Source organism: Barbus barbus (assembly GCF_936440315.1).
Source record: "Barbus barbus genome assembly, chromosome: 28".
Classification (NCBI taxonomy): domain Eukaryota; kingdom Metazoa; phylum Chordata; class Actinopteri; order Cypriniformes; family Cyprinidae; genus Barbus; species Barbus barbus.
The window spans coordinates 8674199-8692836 of record NC_136756.1 but is presented as its reverse complement, the minus strand read 5'-3'; the positions used below and the strand labels follow the sequence as shown (position 1 = coordinate 8692836).

Here is an 18638-nt window from a genome sequence, read left to right as displayed (position 1 = left end):
ATTCGGTGTTCGTGAATGACTACAGAGATATGCACTTTCCACATCAAAACAAACAAATTAGTTTTAATAGTGGGAGTAAAAAAGTAATACATAATGCATTTTATATGCATTGTAATAAAAACAGGGAATGCCTATTACAATAAAATACGTTATTTCAGTTGGGTAGTAGAATTTCAGCACGAGTAAACCAAAAACAAACCATTAAAAATAAATGCTGTCATGATAAGATAATCTTCACATGCTTGCTATTTTGAGCACTAAAGAATTTTTTATTTATAAAAAATTAAATAATGTGTTATTGAAATTATATATAGATACAGTCTCTTCAAACAGCTGATAGGTTTCATTGTCCACAGTTTTCTTATTCGGCAAAATACTGAATGTAAATCTCCACGGATGGGATGCTCGTTCCCAACCGAAGTCGAAAATCACTAACAACTCATTCTGTTGTCTGGTCACGATTAATGGTGTGATGATGCTCATGTTGTCCATTTTTAGTACTGTGAGCCTCTGTGCTCTGACAACATCTAGACATTATAAAATGATGACCATATACACAACGTTAAGAATTCTTTACACTCCGAGCTGAGCGCAGTCTCATTGAACATTTGCTGAAAGAGTTGTTTCATATTTACTCACTCAACACAGACTGAGCTCTGGGAATGAGACGGCCAGCAGGATTGCGGAGGAGGCAGTATTCGCTCCTCCACAGGGCGAGCTACATCTTCATCCCAGGAGAAGTCACGAGTCCATGCAGAACTGTAGTCTAGTTTTCCTCTCAACAGCCTGTGGTGAAGCAGAACGGGAAATAGCAGCATGAATTTAAAAATACCAACACTTCATACTGGGATTCTGTTTTGACAAATATCAAGCTCAGATTTCGATGGATTCAAATTGTTGATAAGTGAGCTAGTGAAGAACTAGTGCGCCCCCCAGAGATTCAGTGTGGACACACATTATCTTACAACAACAGGTTCATGTGAAACAGTTCTTTACCTGAGGGCTTAAAGGCTGTCAGCTGAACCACCTGAAACACGAGATTATGCTGTAAAATCAAGCCAAGTCAATTTGATCTGTATAGCGCTTTTCACAATACACACTGTTTCTATTTATAACAATTGGTTATTGTGACAAGCCTAATTATTATGTGATGCATATATAATATCAGTATAAAATATGTGTGGTTTTGCAGGTTACCTGACTTCTGTTGGCTGGTTTTAATGGGAAATTCACAATATGGTCCTCTTTAAACCGTTCTAACATATAAAGAGGAAAGCACAGAGATTTTCTAAATTTCATGTTGACTAAAAGCAACTGAGCTGCAGATGGTGGATATGCATGAGTCTCATGTACCGTTCTTAAAGACGAGCGAGTTGGCTGTGGAAGAGGTGATGGGAGTCGAGCTCTCGCTGCTCTCTGGGCTGGAATGAGTCGGCAGGCTGTGTACCCATGAAGCACTGGGAGATTTCTGGGAGGGCAAGAAGCTGATAGGCTGTGAGCAGTTCTGCAAGAGGAAATGACAGTAAAAGTGAGTAAAACAACAGAGAAACAGATGTAAACTATTAAAATGAGCAAAAATACAGTCTTACTGTAAATGACAAAGCTTTTCGTTTGTCCTGAATTCTTCTTATAGCGTTTCGCACCTACATTACCATGAAACATTTAGAAACAGTATTATGTTGCAACTCCCTTGTACTACTGAGATATAAGATAAGAAATATAAGCAATACAAATTGATAGATAAATATTGTAGAAGTCATACCTCACTGTTGTAAACCGCATACACCAGAAAAATATACAGGCCCTAGAATGAGAGGAGACGGTTAATAAAACAACATTGACGCTCACTCATGCTAGCGAGAACTTTTAATTTGATAAAAGTCACTAAAAGATGTGTACATGTACAGTTATCATGGTATATATGCGTCATTCTACTGTACGTTTTGCAACCATGTCAAAGCAATAATACATGAATAAAAATCAAATGTAAATAATTGATAGTGTCAGTCTCATAAATTTATGGATCATATTTCATCTCCAAATTATGTAAAATTAAAATTAGGGAAAATGAATCTTGTTTTTGGCTCATTAATCATTCTATGGGCGCAAGGGATTAAATTAAAATAAAATTAAAATTCAATGTAACAAATACTATACCGTACAAATAATAATCATAATGATAATAAAAAATATATATTTTTCATTAATTAGAATAATATTTTTTGGCATTACAGTAACGAGAATTTGGAGAAGTGGAAAAGTGTTGCATTGCAATGCAAATAATGTGTGTATACAAAACATTTCTTGTTTTTATATTTTCAATTTTAGGGTATAAAATGACAGGAGATCAGATTTTGTGAGTTTCAATCAAGAACTTTTTTTTTTTTAAGCAACAGAAAATAATTGAATTAATTTGAATTAATATTATAGTATAATAAACTATAAATTACACTTTTATAATGTTTACAATATTGTTTACTCTATTTATAAATATATTTAAACAAAAATGTAGTACAATCTGAAGATTCAGTGTCTGTGGTGTAATAATTATTATACAAATATATTATTATAAATAACCAGGAGAAACCTTTTGTTTTTGAACATTTAGCTCAAATCTTAAAAGCTTTATTCTCTGCTCTTGTTAGCAGTTAGCGTTGAATCAGCCATATACTACAGCTAACAGGAATGGTCCATATACTTCCTGCATCTTTGCACTTGCTGTTCTCAGAGACCTCTGCTACATAAAACATTCAAGGCAGATCTGCACCGGCTAATTATATCAGAAGAGTTTCCTTCCAGTGATGGACTCTGCTCATGTGTCTCCTCCTCTCCCCCATTTTCTCTATCTGTCTTCTGCTTCTTTTATCTTCTTCCCAGATGCACACAGTAAATCTACATTAACAAGCTCTGGGAGGGAATTCAGCTCTCATTCATTATAGACATGGGAGGAAGAAAGAAACGAACAGTCCAAGAGAGCTACATGAAGCTGAAAACAGAGAGAGGAAGTTCATTTCAAATGTTTTGACAGACTGGAGTCTGATTAAGAGGAAGGCCAAATGAGCATGGAAAGTCAGAGCTGGCCGATTTTGACAAACATGATAAACATAATTATTTTCTCAAAACTGAGCCATATTATAAGTGTCACGTGTTACCTGAAAAGCATTGAGTGTGATGAACACATAGGCCACGACAACAGATAAATGCACCAGCACTCCACACAGCCAGGTCAGACCTAACACTGGTAACAGGATCAATACTGGCCTCGTCGCTGCCCTGCACATGCACACAAACACAATATTAGTACTTCATATTACTGACAGCCAGGAAAGCTGAATGCATTGGCTAGGCTGCTCAGTTTTACTTCAGTATGACTGAAACTCTTCTTTAAGGACACTCCGGGTCTTTGCTTAACTAGCTAATTGTACAGACACTTCTGATTAATTTCTGCTCATTCAATGTAGGAAGTATCCATATAACAGGACAAACGAGTTTCTGTGGCTATTTGTATGGTATCTTCTCAAGTCCAGGTGGCTGATAGGAATAAATGAGTTACTGGCGGGCAGGTGCTTTCTCGCTGCTTCCTCTGTTCAACAAGATAAGAGAAGAACTAGAAACGTGACCAATAATGAAAAATTACTGGCTGAAACTGCTCTCTATCTCTTAACTCTGGCCTGTTTTTATTTCAAAGGAAGTTGAAAAGTGAAACAGCATTCACCAGGTAAGATCCAGCGTGTGAAGTTTCGAATCAGAACTGGGGGTCAGCATTTTGGCTCTGCGACGTGCACTGGCCACTGTGACCATTACAACCCGAAAGAGCACCACAGTGTTGACCTAAAAACAGAGAACCACATCTCCCATTACAAAACAATAAAAATCTCCCATTAATACTTATAATAGTAGTGAAGTTTTGTGGCCTCATTCTTTTTTTTATGCTGTGCCTTTAAGAAACATCTCTGTCATGTTCATAGCAGCAGGGATGATGTATCTTTGTAGGCCCAGAAATGAGTTAGCATTTTAGTTTCATATAGCCCCAAAGTAAACAATTAAATGTTTTTTTGTTTTGTTAAATGCCTAAAATAACATCTGCGATGAACACAAGCTCAAAATATTTTATGTTTTATTTTATGATATATTTATATTTATGATTTTTTTTTTTACTGCCTTGTAATGATCACATGGTTGTAAATTATTCTCTCTCAAACTTTTAGGGATTTTTTTTTTAAATAAAGACTGAAAGAGTTGTTGAAGGCTTAATGATGAAGTCATGTGTAGTTCATTTAAGGATAAGGATGATGACCACAAATTTGTGAAGATTATCATGATTAAACATGCAGCAATCAGAAACTTTTTTTGGTAACACACCTTATTTTCTGCAACAATCCAAAAGCCAATGGAAAAATCCTATTGGGCAAACTTCTGTGTTTGGCCTACAAAAATATGTTCACCTCAACACTATACTGCATAGGACAGTAACACACATCAGAATGAGATCATTTAAAAAAAATAATCTTTTTAGGTTCAAGAAAATCTGGTGTTTATAATTTACACAAATGTACATTATGCTTGCAGAAAATATGCTTCCTGATGATGTGACCCCTTAAATTTATTTAATGTGCAAACAACTTTGAATTTGAATTACATTTTTAAAAATCTGATAATTAGCATTTAATATCTACACTGCATTCATACATTATGCATTTAGCTGACATTTTAATATAAAGTATCCTTTGCAGTTCAGACTGCTTTAAAGCCATGATGAAACAGAAGTAGAAAGTGTATCTGAATTAAATGTATTATCAAAAAACAAAAATAGGGCAGGACTTGATTCTATCCAAATGTTGTTGATTGGATGGAGGAAGACTGACTAAATGATTGGAGAAGTCTAGTATACGTCACCAGAGAAAAGTCCAGTTATGACATTTTGATTAAACATTACAAGGTTAAAACATTCTTAAAAAAAAAAAAGCAAACATATTCACAGATGAATCGTTCACAAAAAGACCTATACAATGCATTTAGATTTCATGCTGACTATAAAACCATCAGAACTGTATTGTTTATACTCATACACTCAAAAGCAAATAAGAGCTCCACTGTGAATTATTCTGACACTCACACACTCATTCAAGGATCTGCACACTTGTGACATACTTACGGCCAAAACAAAGAGCACAGGCCCTGCAAAAGCCCAAATAACATGCGACTGAAGGTTCAGCCAGCAGTACTGCTGTGCTTTGTACTGATCCAAAGTGGCTGCCAAGGTTACAGCAACTATAACAACTGGCAGCCCTAAGAAAGACAAAGCAAATACAGACACAATGCATGAGAGGAAGGTTAATCAAACAGAACATGAATCATAATGATTTACACACACACACACACAGTTCTCACCCCAGCCCAGCACATAGTACAGCTTCATCCGCCTCTCCTCGCTGATGTTCACAGAGACCACTTTACTCCAGAGCAGCAAGCCCTCCACCAGCATCCAGCAGAAAGACGACAGGAAAAACAGATGCAGGAGCACCGTCACCAGCCAACAGGCTTCCTGCTCCACAACAACATACACATACTTTATTCAAATGCTGACAAAAAATTGCTGATTTGCTGCTCAAGAAATATTTCTTATTATTATCAATGTTATAAACAGTTGTGCTGCTTAATATTTTTGTGGAGAACATTAAACATTTTATCAGGATTCCTTGATAAAGTTCAAGAGAGCAGCATTTATTTGAAACACATTTTGTAACATTTTTACAATATATACATTATAAAAAATGTTAATTTCCCAGCTTTCTCTAACTTTTTTATCAATACCATCTGAGATTTATGAAATGTATAAAAACCACCAATATCAAATTCTTCAGTCCTAATATCCTCTCTTCATATTTCACCAATCATGTTTTTTATTTATAATTTCAGACAAAGTAATAAATATTATTTTCTACATCACAATCATGAAAATTAAAAGAGAAAGAAAGTTTGGGACTGTATTTCAGATAATTTCCCTTAATTTCAGTAGGTAATTTTAGTATCTAGCAGCATTATTAAACACACACACACACACAGTACACAATGGCTGCTGCGTTTAACATGTGTGATGTTCAAAATATAGTATTTTTGCACCTGGCAGTGCTGACCGTTAACTTTTGGAAAACCAACTACTATTATTTTTGTAGTTCTCTAGCCTGTTTTATCAATTATTATGTGTCGTGACATACTGATTCATAAAATTACAGTGATAAATAAAAAAAGAATATGTTGACAGATACAGAAGTCACACCTGGTTTTCCTCAGCCCAGTAGCTGAAGATAAGAAGTAACTGAGCTACAGCCAGGGCCACTATCAGGTTTTTGTGAACTGTAGTTCGATCTGACTTTGGAACGCTAGAGGGAGACAGAGAGCAACAAACAATGCAACGCCAGGTAAGACGCTGGATATGAGCACTAAACTGTGTTATATGATTATTTTTGTGTAATCACACCTATAAACACAGAGAAACTCACCCAACAGCCACGAAGAGAATAAATGTGAAGATGAGACCACACAGAGACACACCAGAGCCAATCAAGCTGAAGATCTGCAGGCCTGTCTCATGATCGGGATTTAGCTAAAACACATGCAAAGAATTTAAGTAGGATTTGAATTTTGATGTACTACTGATTTTAAAAAAGTGGTGTAAGTGTAGGTTTTTAAATTTTTTTCATGAATTACCTACAAAAGATTACACACACATTAAATATAACATAAATATGCCTTCTGTAGATAAAAAATTAAATAAAATAAAAAAATAATATATATATATTCAACTATATTTACTTAACTATATATTCAAACTATATACAAACACATTTTTTGGCTCTTTTAATTGAACTCTTTCATTCCTATAGTGGTCAGACTATAGTGGTGTCCTCATCTGCAACCAGGGTCATTATTGTAATGAAAATAATTTTTGGCAACTGAAATAAATGTGAAATCAAATAAAATATAAATATTAGAGTAAGATATATATATATTAGATTTATATTTTTTAAAAACCTAAACTTGAAAAGTAGAGATGCTGCCTTGGCAACTAACTGTGTAACTAATGTGTTTATGGTGATGTACAAAAAATATTAAAACTGAAGCTGAAATAAAAATAATAAAATATCCAAAAATCTAAAAATAAAAGATAATCCAAAATATGAACACATACTACTAATATAACACTGTTTGCGACTGCATAAGCCTGTTATTATTTCATAAGCAAAGTAAATAATTATTGGGCAAACTCATTTACAGTCTCCATTTTTTTTTTTTCATCTGTTACAGGTACTGCTTATTAAAAACCTCCTTACCTGAACTTCGGAGATCTGTAACAGCAAGGCAAAGTTGGTAGTGTGGTTACAGGAACAGGAAGTTGAGTTATTCTTCGTGGAAATAGAGATGCAACCCTTTGTTGACCACCCTCCCCCCTCTGGCCTAAGGTGTCAAGACAACAGATTTCATCATTTATACAAAACATAAATGAGAACATTTGAGAATTTACAAATATAATAATTGTAAGTGCATGAAAATTGCTTACATCAGGTCAAAATCCCAAAAAGAACAGATAGGTGTCAAATTCAGTGAACTGTTCTAGAGAGTGAAAAAGAGACGCATAGTAGTTGAAGGGCATGACTGTCCATCAACACTGTAAATTTAATCCTAATCAATACTCCTAAAATGACAGATCATACGGTTCAGACGTTTGAGGTTTTATTCTGCAAGGATGCATTAAATTTATCAAATGTGACAGCAAATACATTTATAATTTTACAAAAGATTTCTATTTCAAGAAAATAACAAACAAACAAAAAAATCTGTTTATAGTCAGAAATATTACTTGAGCAGCAAATCAGCCAATTAAAAAAATTCTGAAAGATCATGTGACATGAAGACTGTCATAATGATGCTAAAATTCAGCTTTGCTTCACAGGAATAAATGACACTTTAATTTTTTTTTTTTAAACTAAAACAAATGTTTTTTAAAAACATTTTAAAACAAAAAGCAGGTCTTTTAAATTGTAATAATATTTCACATTATTACAGTTTTAGTGTATTTTTGATCAAATAAATGCATCCTTGGTCAGCATAAGATACTTCTTTTGCTCCCAAACGTTTGAACGGCAGTGTAAATTTAAAAATCAATCTACGTCTTCAAAAGACTTGGAATATAACATGCATATACTGACTACTGTTAAGGTACTTTTAAGCTGCTTTTTGTCCTTTTGGAGCTCGAATGCCTCGTGACTAAACTGTATGCAAAAGAGCAGCTTTGACATTCAACAAAATCACCTGTTCCATGGAAAAAAGGAAGACATATAGGTTTATAAGGAACTCACATGTGGTTAAATGATTCCTATAACTATGCTAAAATTATTTTTTGAATGGTTTCTCTGGCATCCCATCTCTACACTGACTTTAGCCGAAGCTAATTTCAGAAATGAGTTCATAGTTTTAGAAAATATGCTATCACGTAAAAATGATACATTATATTTCTTGTACCTGAATCTTGTGCTGGAGTGTGAAGTTTATGGCCATGCTGATCGGCTGTCCATCTGCCAGCACTGTACTGGAGATGACCGATGAGCCCAAGACTGTTCGCACATGCCTGATTCACACAATCAACACATTCATGTTGTAATTACACAGAAATATGTAATAACAAGAAATATGCTAATTCTGTAATAAGGGATTTTCCTGCAATTGAAGCCATTTAAGTTCACACACATAAAAATAAATGTTCTTTATTGACATCTATGGTTCCACGAAGAACCTTTAACATCTGTGGAATCTTTCCATTCCACAAAAGGTTCTTTACAGTGAAAAAGGTTCTTTAGATCCGAAAACGATGGTTCTTTTAGGAACTGTTCACTGATAGGTTCTGGGAAAATAAAAAGTGGTTGCTCTTTGGCATGGCTGTGAAAACCCATTATGCAACCTTCATTTTTAAGAGTGTGTTCATGTAGCGCAGACACAGATGATCGGATTTAATTCAATGACTCTGCATACTGTATTCATATCTTACCTATGAGATCCATCACTGACTATAGGAAAAAGGGTAATGTTCTCCTTTCTCTCCGAGAAGCATTTCACAGAGCTGTACCATGTATACAGCAAAGTCACCTTTTTGAAGCCTAAACAAGCACAGCATATAAAAAATATGGGAAGGAAAAAACATCCTGGTTTCACTATGACAATCAAAAAGGTAAACACTGTGAAACTTTATCTCCTGGTTTTAAACATCCATACCATTGTTCTGTAGTTCCTCCATGTTTTCAGCTGGGACAGAGATGCAGTCACGATTTCCCACATCCAACCCACAAAACGCAGAAACGTGAGAACCTTCAGACAGCAGCTTCTGCTGGACCTGCAGCTCTGCAACACAGGACCACAGTTTTTTGACTTTGGTTGAAATTTCAGTGCCAGTAAGTTCCTCTGTATGCATGTGTAACTTACTGATATTGTTGCTGTGTATCTGCACAATGTCTGTGTCGTCCATCAGCAGAGAGTTAAGATTGCTCACCATGCGGTCTACAGTCTGCATGACTGCCATTGGGCCCTTCACTACCTACAAAGCACAGATTTGTAAAGAAAGTTTAATTTGAAACCACTTTTGATGGCAAACCCAATAAATGAATGAATGAACAAACAAAAACAAATGAACGGATGAATTAACTAATTAATTCATTAAAAATAAACTCAGAAATAACCACTGTATGTAAAACGCAAGCAAATATCAACTTTTTTACTGAACTTATTGAGGAGCTGTATAAAAATACCACACACCAATTGCAGTAGTGATGATATTCAGTGGAACTGCTCTTGTAATATTGCTTATTTATAAAAACTAATTTTTGACTGTGCATTAATTACTGACTATCAGGTATCATATAATGACTTACACTACAGTTCAAAGGTTTGTGGTCAGTAAGATTTTTAAAAGAAGTCTCTTATACTCACCAAAGGCTGCATTTATTTGATAAAAAATACAGTAAATATTAAAACAATTTAAAAGAACAGTTCAACATTTTAAAATATGTTGGCAAAGCTTAAATTTCAGCATCATTACTCTACCCTTCAGTGTCACATGATCCTTCAGAAATCATTGTAATTGTAATATGCTGATTTGCTGCTCAAGAAGCATTTCTTATTATTATCGGTGTTGAAAGCAAGCTTAATATTGTTTGTGGAAACCGTGATAGATTTTTCACAATTCTTTGATGAATAGAAAGTCCAAAAGAATAGCATTTATTTAAAATGGAAATATTTTGTAACTTTATGAATGTCTTTACTGTCGCTTTTGATCAATTCAATGGATACTTTCTGATGAAAAGTTAAAAAAAAACTAAAAAAAAAAAACTGACTCTGATACCAAACTTTTAAGCAGTAGTTATTACAGAATTAAATAAATAAATGCAATGGATTGGAATGAGGCCAAAACTACTAAATAATTAAAAAAATTCTAATCTATTGCAATATATATATATACATATATATGATAATTATATTTAAAAAATGATCTCTAATGCATAAAAGGCATTTGCAAAAATGTTGTCACTTAAAGAATGAGATCAAGGAAATCATCAAAAATTCCTTTTAATAATTAGTAATTAATCAACACAAAACAGTTAATGAATAGATTACTTCGTTCACCTCTTTAATGCTGTTCCATTTACTGACATTGTCTTGGCTGATGAGTGAATCTGCAATGGTGATGAACCTCTGGCAGAGCCTCTCTGCATCCCGCCGGCTATGGTTCGCGGTGCTGGGCAGGTCAGCAGCCCGAGAGAGAACATGCATCAGAGAGACCATGTCCCTGTCCTCCAGCTGCTTCTGCTCCTTCAGAACAACCTTCTCAGACACGTCCAACAGACGGGACACTGAGGTCCAGCTCTGCCCATCTACAGCATCAGAGAGCACATCGTCTGCGGTCTGAAAGAAATGGGACAAAATACAAGTTAGATGGTAACACAGATTGGTTTCTTTTAACATTTTTTTAAATTGTATTTTTTGTACATTTTCATTGTTTTTGGAATTTATAATGATAGTGTGCTAATACTGTGTGCAAAAATATTTGGTTACACTTTATTTTAAGGTGTCCTTGTTACAGTGTAAATATACATTTAAGTACTGAGTAATATTAAGTAACTACATATACTGTACTTACAGTGGAGTAAAAAGGTTTTTGCCCCCTTGTTTTTTTTGCATATTTATCACACTTAAAAGATTCAGATCATCAAACAAATTTTAATATTATACAAAGATAATGCAAGTAAATACAAAATGCAGTTTTTAAATTATGATTTCATTTATTAAGGGCAAAAGCTGTTCAAACCTTCCTGCCCCTACGTGAAAAATTAATTGCCCCCTCTTGTTAAATCATGAAAGAACTATGATTAACCACATTATTTTAGAAAGCGGAGTTAAATTTCACTAGCCACACCCAGGCTTGATTACAGCCAGAGCTGTTGAATCAAGAAATCACTTAAATAGAACCTGTCTGACAAAGTGAAGCATGCTTAAAGAACAACACATCATGCTGCTCTTTAAGCAGAGAGCCATCTAAAGAAATTCAAAAACAGATGAGAAACAAAACAGTTGACATGTATCAGTCTGGAAAGTGTTATAAAGCCATTTCTAAGGCTTTAGGACTCCAGCAAACCACAGTCAGAGCCATTATCTACAAATGGAGAAAACTTGGAACAGTGGTCAACCTTCCCAGGAGTGACTGGCCTCCCAAAATTCCTCCAAGAGCGCAACAATGACTCATCCAGGAGGTTATAAAAGAACCCAGAACAACATCTAAAGAACTGCAGGCCTCACTTGCCTCAATTAAGGTCAGTGTTCATGATTCAACAATAAGAAAGAGACTGGGCAAAAACGGCATCCATGGGAGAGTTCCGAGGCAAAAGCCACTGCTGACCAAAAAGAACACAAAGGCTCGTCTCACATTTGCCAAAAAATATCTTGATTATCCCCAAGACTTTTGGGCAAATATTCTGTGTGACAAATATGCAAAAAAAAAAAAAAAAAAAAAACAGTAAGGGGGCAAAACCTTTTTCACGGCGCTGTACTATATGGTTAGGGTTAGGATTAGTGTTTGGCTTAGGGTTACTTGAATGTAATTATGCATGATTCATTGTTATTATAATAGTAAGTACTGTAACGTGTAACAAGGACACCGTAAAATAAAATGTTACCAAATATTCATGCTAAGAAAGCATTTTTCAGAAATTGACTGTACCACGCCATACTGCATGAGACTTTGCATGAAGGAGCTTGGGTTGGACGTCAGAGATTCTTTCAAGTCCTTCATCTTCAGATAATGGTCTGTGGATCAGAGAGCTGCACTGTCACTGTGTACACACTCACATAGCTCACATTCTTCAATACAATCACACTTTACTGAGTTATAGTAGCTCGCCTCCCACATACATGCTCTCTCTCACACACACCTTTGCTGACTCTGCAGATGAAGGGTAGCATGTGTGTGCAGGGGGCAGTTCTGTACTGAGGCTGAAGGTTAGACCAGCCATTAAAAACCTTACATTCCTCTTCCTGTTTCGGTGTTGTCTTCAGGGACCCTGAAAAACAGGCATATCCACCACAAGTTAACAGAAACTTTGATGGACGTTAAAATTAATTCATTTTCACATTTCAGCTGAAAAACAACAACAAAAAAAATTATAATGATACTAAATATGATTCTTTTTTATTTTTAGGCAAAATATTTAACAAAAAGAAGTTTGTTCTAAATATTGAAGTAAACACTGAAGTAATTATAGCAGAAAATCCAAGTAGGATCTGTAAACAAATAATAATAATAATTACTATTATTATTATTATCATATACTTAATTTTTTTAAAATATTACATATATAATGAAAATAGTAAACACTGAAAGACTAAAATATCTGTTTATTATTATTATTAACACTTTTTAAAAAATATTACAATTGTAAATATTGAAAAATTGAAGTATAATAATAATAATAATATAATAACAATCATCATCACACAAATATACAAAATTATAATCTTATTAAATATATAACAAATGTAATTCGGAGAAGACATTTAAAGCAACACTTAACAGCACTTAGAAGTAAATCATATAGCAAATACGTTTATAGAAGTATGTTTTAAATATTAAATTAAAATATTACATGTAAAATGTATAAATATTAACCACACACACACATAAATATATATATATATATATATATACATATATACACATTCAGTCATGGCCAATAATATTGGCACCCTTGGTAAATATGATCAAAGAAGGCTGTGAAAATTAATCTGCATTGTTAATCCTTTTGATCTTTTATTTAAAAAATTCACAAAAGTCTAATCTTTCATTGGATAATAAGAATTTAAAATGGATGGAAATATCATTATGAAATAAATGTTTTTCTCAAATACACATTGGACGCAATTATTGGCACCCCTAGAAATTCTTATGAGTAAAATATCTCTGAAGTATACTCTCATTCGTATTCACAATTTAGAGCACTCCAGGGTGATTATGAACATGAAATTATCCAGCCATGGCTTCCTGTTTCACAGAAATATAAATAGGAGGGGAAACAAAGCCCAAATTCCCTTAATCATCCATCACAATGAGAAAAACCAAAGAATATATTTCTGATGTGCAGCAAAAGATAATTGAGCTTCACAAATTAGTGAAGTGGCTTTAAGAAAAGAGCTAGAGCAGTGAAAATCCCCATTTCCACCATCAGGGTAATAATTAAGAATTTCCAATCAACAGAAAATGTTATGAATCTGCCTGGAAGGGGATGTGTGTCTATATCGTCCTAATGCACGGTGAGAAGGAGGATTTTGAGTGGCTAAAGACTCTCCAAGGATCACAGCTGGAGAATTGAAGAAAAAGGTTGAGATTCGGGGTCAGAAAACCTTAAAAAGATTGTCAAACAGCACCTACGTCACCACATCCTAGCTCATCCAGAAACAATCTCCAGCATATTCAGTTATCAGACACGACTGGAACTTCAAATGGGACTGGCTTCTATGGTCAGATGAAACTAAAAAATGAGCTTTTTAGCAGCAAACACTCAAGATGGGTTTGGTGAACACAGGGATAAAAAGTACCCCATGTGTACAATGAAATATACCACTGTACTTTTAATGTTGTGGGCCTATATTTCTGCTGGAGGTCCTGGACATCTTGTTTAGACACATGGCATCATGGATTCTATCAAATACCAACAGATAAAAAATCAATAAGTGACTGACTCTGTTAGAAATCTTATAATGGGCCATGTTTGGATGTTTCAACCGGACAATAATCCAAACACAAACCTTAAAAACAACACAAAAATGGCTCACTGAGCACAAAACCAAGCTTCTGCTGGCCATTCCAGTCCTCTGACCTGAACCCTGTAGAAAATGAGTGAGGTGAACTGAAGAGAAGAAGCACCGTCATGGAGCTGTGAATCTGAAGGATCTGGAGTGATTCTGGATGAAGGAATGGTCTCTGATCTCCTGTCAGGTGTTCTCTAACCTCATCAGGCATTATAGGAGAAAACTCAGAGCTGTTAAACTGGCAAATGGAGGTTTCAACAAGTATTGAATAAAAGGGTGCCGTTAATTGTGTCCAACGTGTATTTGAGAAAAACATTTATTTCATAATGATATTTCCTTCCATTTTAAATTCTTATTATCCAATGAAAGGTCAGATTTTTGATCTAAGGGTCTAAGATCAAAAGGATTAACAATGCAGATTAATTTTCACAGCCTTCTTTGATCATATTTACCAAGGGTGCCGATATTTTCGTCTATAACTGTGTGTATATTTAGTATAGGTTTTTACAAACAAATACAATGGTATTTGTTTGTATAACAACAACAACAACAACAATAATAATAATAATAATTATTGTTGTTGTATGTTTACCGCCTCTAGGATATTCTGAGATGGATGGGTAAATGAAGCTAACCTGGACAGGTGAGTGTTGCAGACACATTCTGGACAGACTGATGGACAGTGAGGCCCCAGTCCTGCCATCTGAATAAGGCTCTGTGATTGGTCAGCTGTGAGCAGGTGTGCAACTCTGTCACCTGTTCTGAACTCAGAGCTTCATCCCAGACGCTCAGGTCAGTCAAGTTTCCAAAAAACGGTTCCGTGAAATTCCCACCAAAAGTATCCTGGTCTTGGCCCAATATAAATATCCCGTCTCCGTGGACATCCTTAACAGTTCCCCGAGGCTGCCCTTTCTCTGAATCTCCCATGATCCCGTCCACGTAAATGGCCCAAAATCCATCGCTCGAGCGCCACGTGACGCAAACATGGTGCCAGTCTCCATCAATGGGCATCTCGGCTTTGAAGCCATGATGCTGTCCTTGAATGAGAAGCGCTAGGCGGACTTTTCTATCAGGACTTCGCGGGGACTTGTCTGTCTTTCCGCGCAGCTGGAATTCATTGACGAAAGCACGCGCTGCGTAGGAGAACACCGTGGAAACCTCATCGCGCCGCGGGTCCCACTGCACGCGCAAGCAAACGCTCACCGCGGACAGCGACGGGAAAGACGCGTTCACGTGCGCATAGCCGTCCATAGCCGTGAAAGATAATCCTCTGAGGATCGTTTCTGTGGAGTTGCAGAGATATTGACTTAATTTCTAAGACATATGTGACTCTGCACCATAAAACCAGTCATAAGGTTAAATATTTTTTTTTTTCGAAATTGAGATTTATGCATTATCTGAAAACTGAATAAATAAGCTTTCCATTGATGTGTGGTTTGTTAGGATAGGACAATATCTGGCTGAGATACAACTAGGCCTATTTGAAAATCTGGAATCTGAGGGTGCAAAAAAATCCCAAAATTCATAAATTTGCCTTTAAAGTTGTCCAAATGTAGTTCTTAGCAATGCATATTACTAATAAAAAATTAAGTTATAATATATTTACGCTAGAAAATTTACAAAATATCTTCATGAAACCTGATCTTTATTTAATATCCTAATGATTTTTGGCATAAATTAAAAATCGTTAATACTGTATTGTTGGCTATTTCTACAAATATACCTCTGCTACTTAAGACTGGTTTTGTGGTCCAGGGTCACATATTGATTTTATAACCAACATCATAACTAAACTTACTTTGTTTGGGCAGATGAGGTGTCGGGTTTTGTTTTCTGTTGGTTTCAAACCAAATTGGGCCCTGCAGGCTAGATTTAGAGAGTAACATCCGGGCCCCCTCCTCGTCCTCTTTGACCCCTGAGGTTGTGAGGACACTGGACTGACCACGGCAGTAACGCAGAGCTTGTTCGAAAGTGAACGATGTGTTCACAAGATGGTACACTGCATCCTTCTGGATCAGAATGTTAGGGTCTGGCACATCTGCAACAGGTTGAGATCTTGTGAATCAGGATTTTATGGCCCATATAGGGAGAAATATGGCGCTCATCACTTTTATCCAGAGGCACAAACGGAGCAAAATTATCCAGTTTAGTGCAGATGTTGTTATTTATGGCCAAATGTTACATAAAATAGCATGTAAATGTCAGTTGTCACACTATATCTCCCTAAGATATGATGTTTAAATGATTCGTTTTCTGATCAAAGCTTCAACATATAATGCAATGCAACACAATGAAATTAATATTCCTCAACAGCCTAATGAATCGTAATTAATAAACATTATTTAAAAAATGATCTATGGTATATAATCAAGTATAAGCTGCTTCAGTCCGGTAACTGATCATATTAACAACATATAACAATAGGTACATTTACTTTATAAAAATCAGATTTCACAGCAAAAAGTCACATTAACCATGACCTGAAGGTGGATGTTTTTACAACTAAAAGCCTTTTGTTTGCTAAAAAGTATACACTATCAATCAGACGACAGAATACATTTAGTCTTTATAGGCTTAATTATTGTCTGAGAGGCACAAATACAAGGCTTACTCACCTAAAAGTCCTCTTTCTGCCCTGTATGACCATGATTGAGTTGGTTCACACATACCCTTAAACTTCATTGTTAAACACATAAAGAAAAAGACACCAAAATAAGATCGCACTTGAAGAATTTAAAAAATGAGATAAACAAATCTGATTCCAACATTACCACTGCATTAGCCAAAATCACTCCAAAGAGCACCGGGGACATCTTCACATCTGGACAAAAAATAAATAAATAAATAAATAAAAATACTTTAAATAACAACATGAAGAATGCAAAGCAAAAAAGTTATCCCAACTATCGGGAAAACAGTCACTATCACTTTGTTCCTCAAATTTAAGTTCCTTATTCTTTTTTAAAACAAAAGAGTAAATAAAAAACAATTTCTGAAAGCATGAGGAACAGTCGTATGAAACACAAAACCAGATATAACTGAAGTACACAGGGAGTCAAAAGTATGAGACCGCAATCAAATAATGGATATTTTAAAAATTTTTATTAATAAACAAAATAAACAAAGTTTTAAGATTTTGAAAAATATTTTCATATTAAATTCACACCATAAATGATTGTCATTTTAACTGTATAAGACTTTAAAAATGCCACAATTGATATTTTTTTCACTGCTAAGCTATTTAGATCTATTGGGTCAGTTCATATACAGTACAATAATGTTAAATGTACAGTTTGTGGAAAGGCGACTTGTAATGAAATTTGATTAGTCGTACTAGAAAACATTAGATCTGGTATCAGATTTTGTATTGAACTTTAGAGATTTGACTTACAGGTGTATTTGTAGCGCTGCCTTGTGCTGCTTGCCATGTGATGATCGTCCACAGTTCGAGTCCTAGCATCCTTCCCCTTTTTTTGACTGTGCTGTGGAATTGCATCTATCTCATATTATCTATATGCACTTACATTATTTCTTTTCTAATTACTTCAACTTGCAAGTATAATATCCATTCCAAAATCCATCCCAGCCGGACTGTCCTCCTCCTTGATCCCGGTGTGTGTGTGTGTCTCTGGCTCTGGGAAGGAGGTGAGCACAGACCCCCTCGCAGATGTCCAGCCCACCAGCTCAGCCGTCATTTTAGTACTGCGCTTTGTAATGCTAATGGATGTCATTTATTAAAGTAGACTTCTTGCGCAAGCAATGTGAAAGTTGGCATTCAGAGTTCATCAAGAGCTGTGGGACACCTACCAATGAAGAATGCCATTTATTTATGCCCATTAGTGAACAAACTTCACACACACACACACACACACACACACACACACTGTAAAGTACTACAACGCTTGTTCAAACAGTAAGATGAACACACACTGTAAGCTGCATGCATAAACTGGCACTAGTGAAAGTAATTTCCACCATGATGTTTGTTCAGCCTTTTTTTGCTTGTTGCATTGAAAGCCTCTTTATAAAGCTGGTTTGTGTTGCGTAGGTTAAGCTTTAGTGTCCTGCAGGACAACAAAAGCAGTGACATCACTAATGCACAGTGTACACCAGTGGGCCAAAGAAAACCTCCTATTAGTATGCACTGTAGGCAGGAGCTCATGCAAGACTATTGAGTGCAGCATCAACATCAACACCAGCAAGAGCTCTGAGATCACAACTAACGAACGATCTAATGAATGATCTCGTAATGCATTTCAAACATCAAGATCAATGCCTTTAAAATTCAA

General features: G+C 35.3%; 1 protein-coding gene across 1 annotated transcript; it reads right to left on the bottom strand.

Annotated features, from left to right (window-relative positions):
• Window positions 1-439: 439 nt before the first annotated feature.
• LOC306848289 (adhesion G protein-coupled receptor D2-like) lies at window positions 440-17031 on the bottom strand (the record flags this gene model as incomplete). Its single annotated transcript, XM_079382741.1, has 25 exons — window positions 440-527; window positions 640-786; window positions 966-1027; window positions 1198-1256; window positions 1354-1504; window positions 1590-1643; window positions 1763-1804; window positions 3153-3273; window positions 3716-3831; window positions 5156-5289; window positions 5392-5545; window positions 6281-6383; window positions 6504-6607; window positions 7335-7458; window positions 7562-7614; window positions 8524-8629; window positions 9047-9155; window positions 9271-9396; window positions 9478-9589; window positions 10675-10953; window positions 12266-12351; window positions 12477-12605; window positions 14985-15632; window positions 16148-16387; window positions 16965-17031. The coding sequence occupies 25 exons, from the start codon at window positions 17029-17031 to the stop codon at window positions 440-442; spliced, it is 3414 nt and encodes a 1137-aa protein (XP_079238867.1).
• Window positions 17032-18638: the final 1607 nt, after the last annotated feature.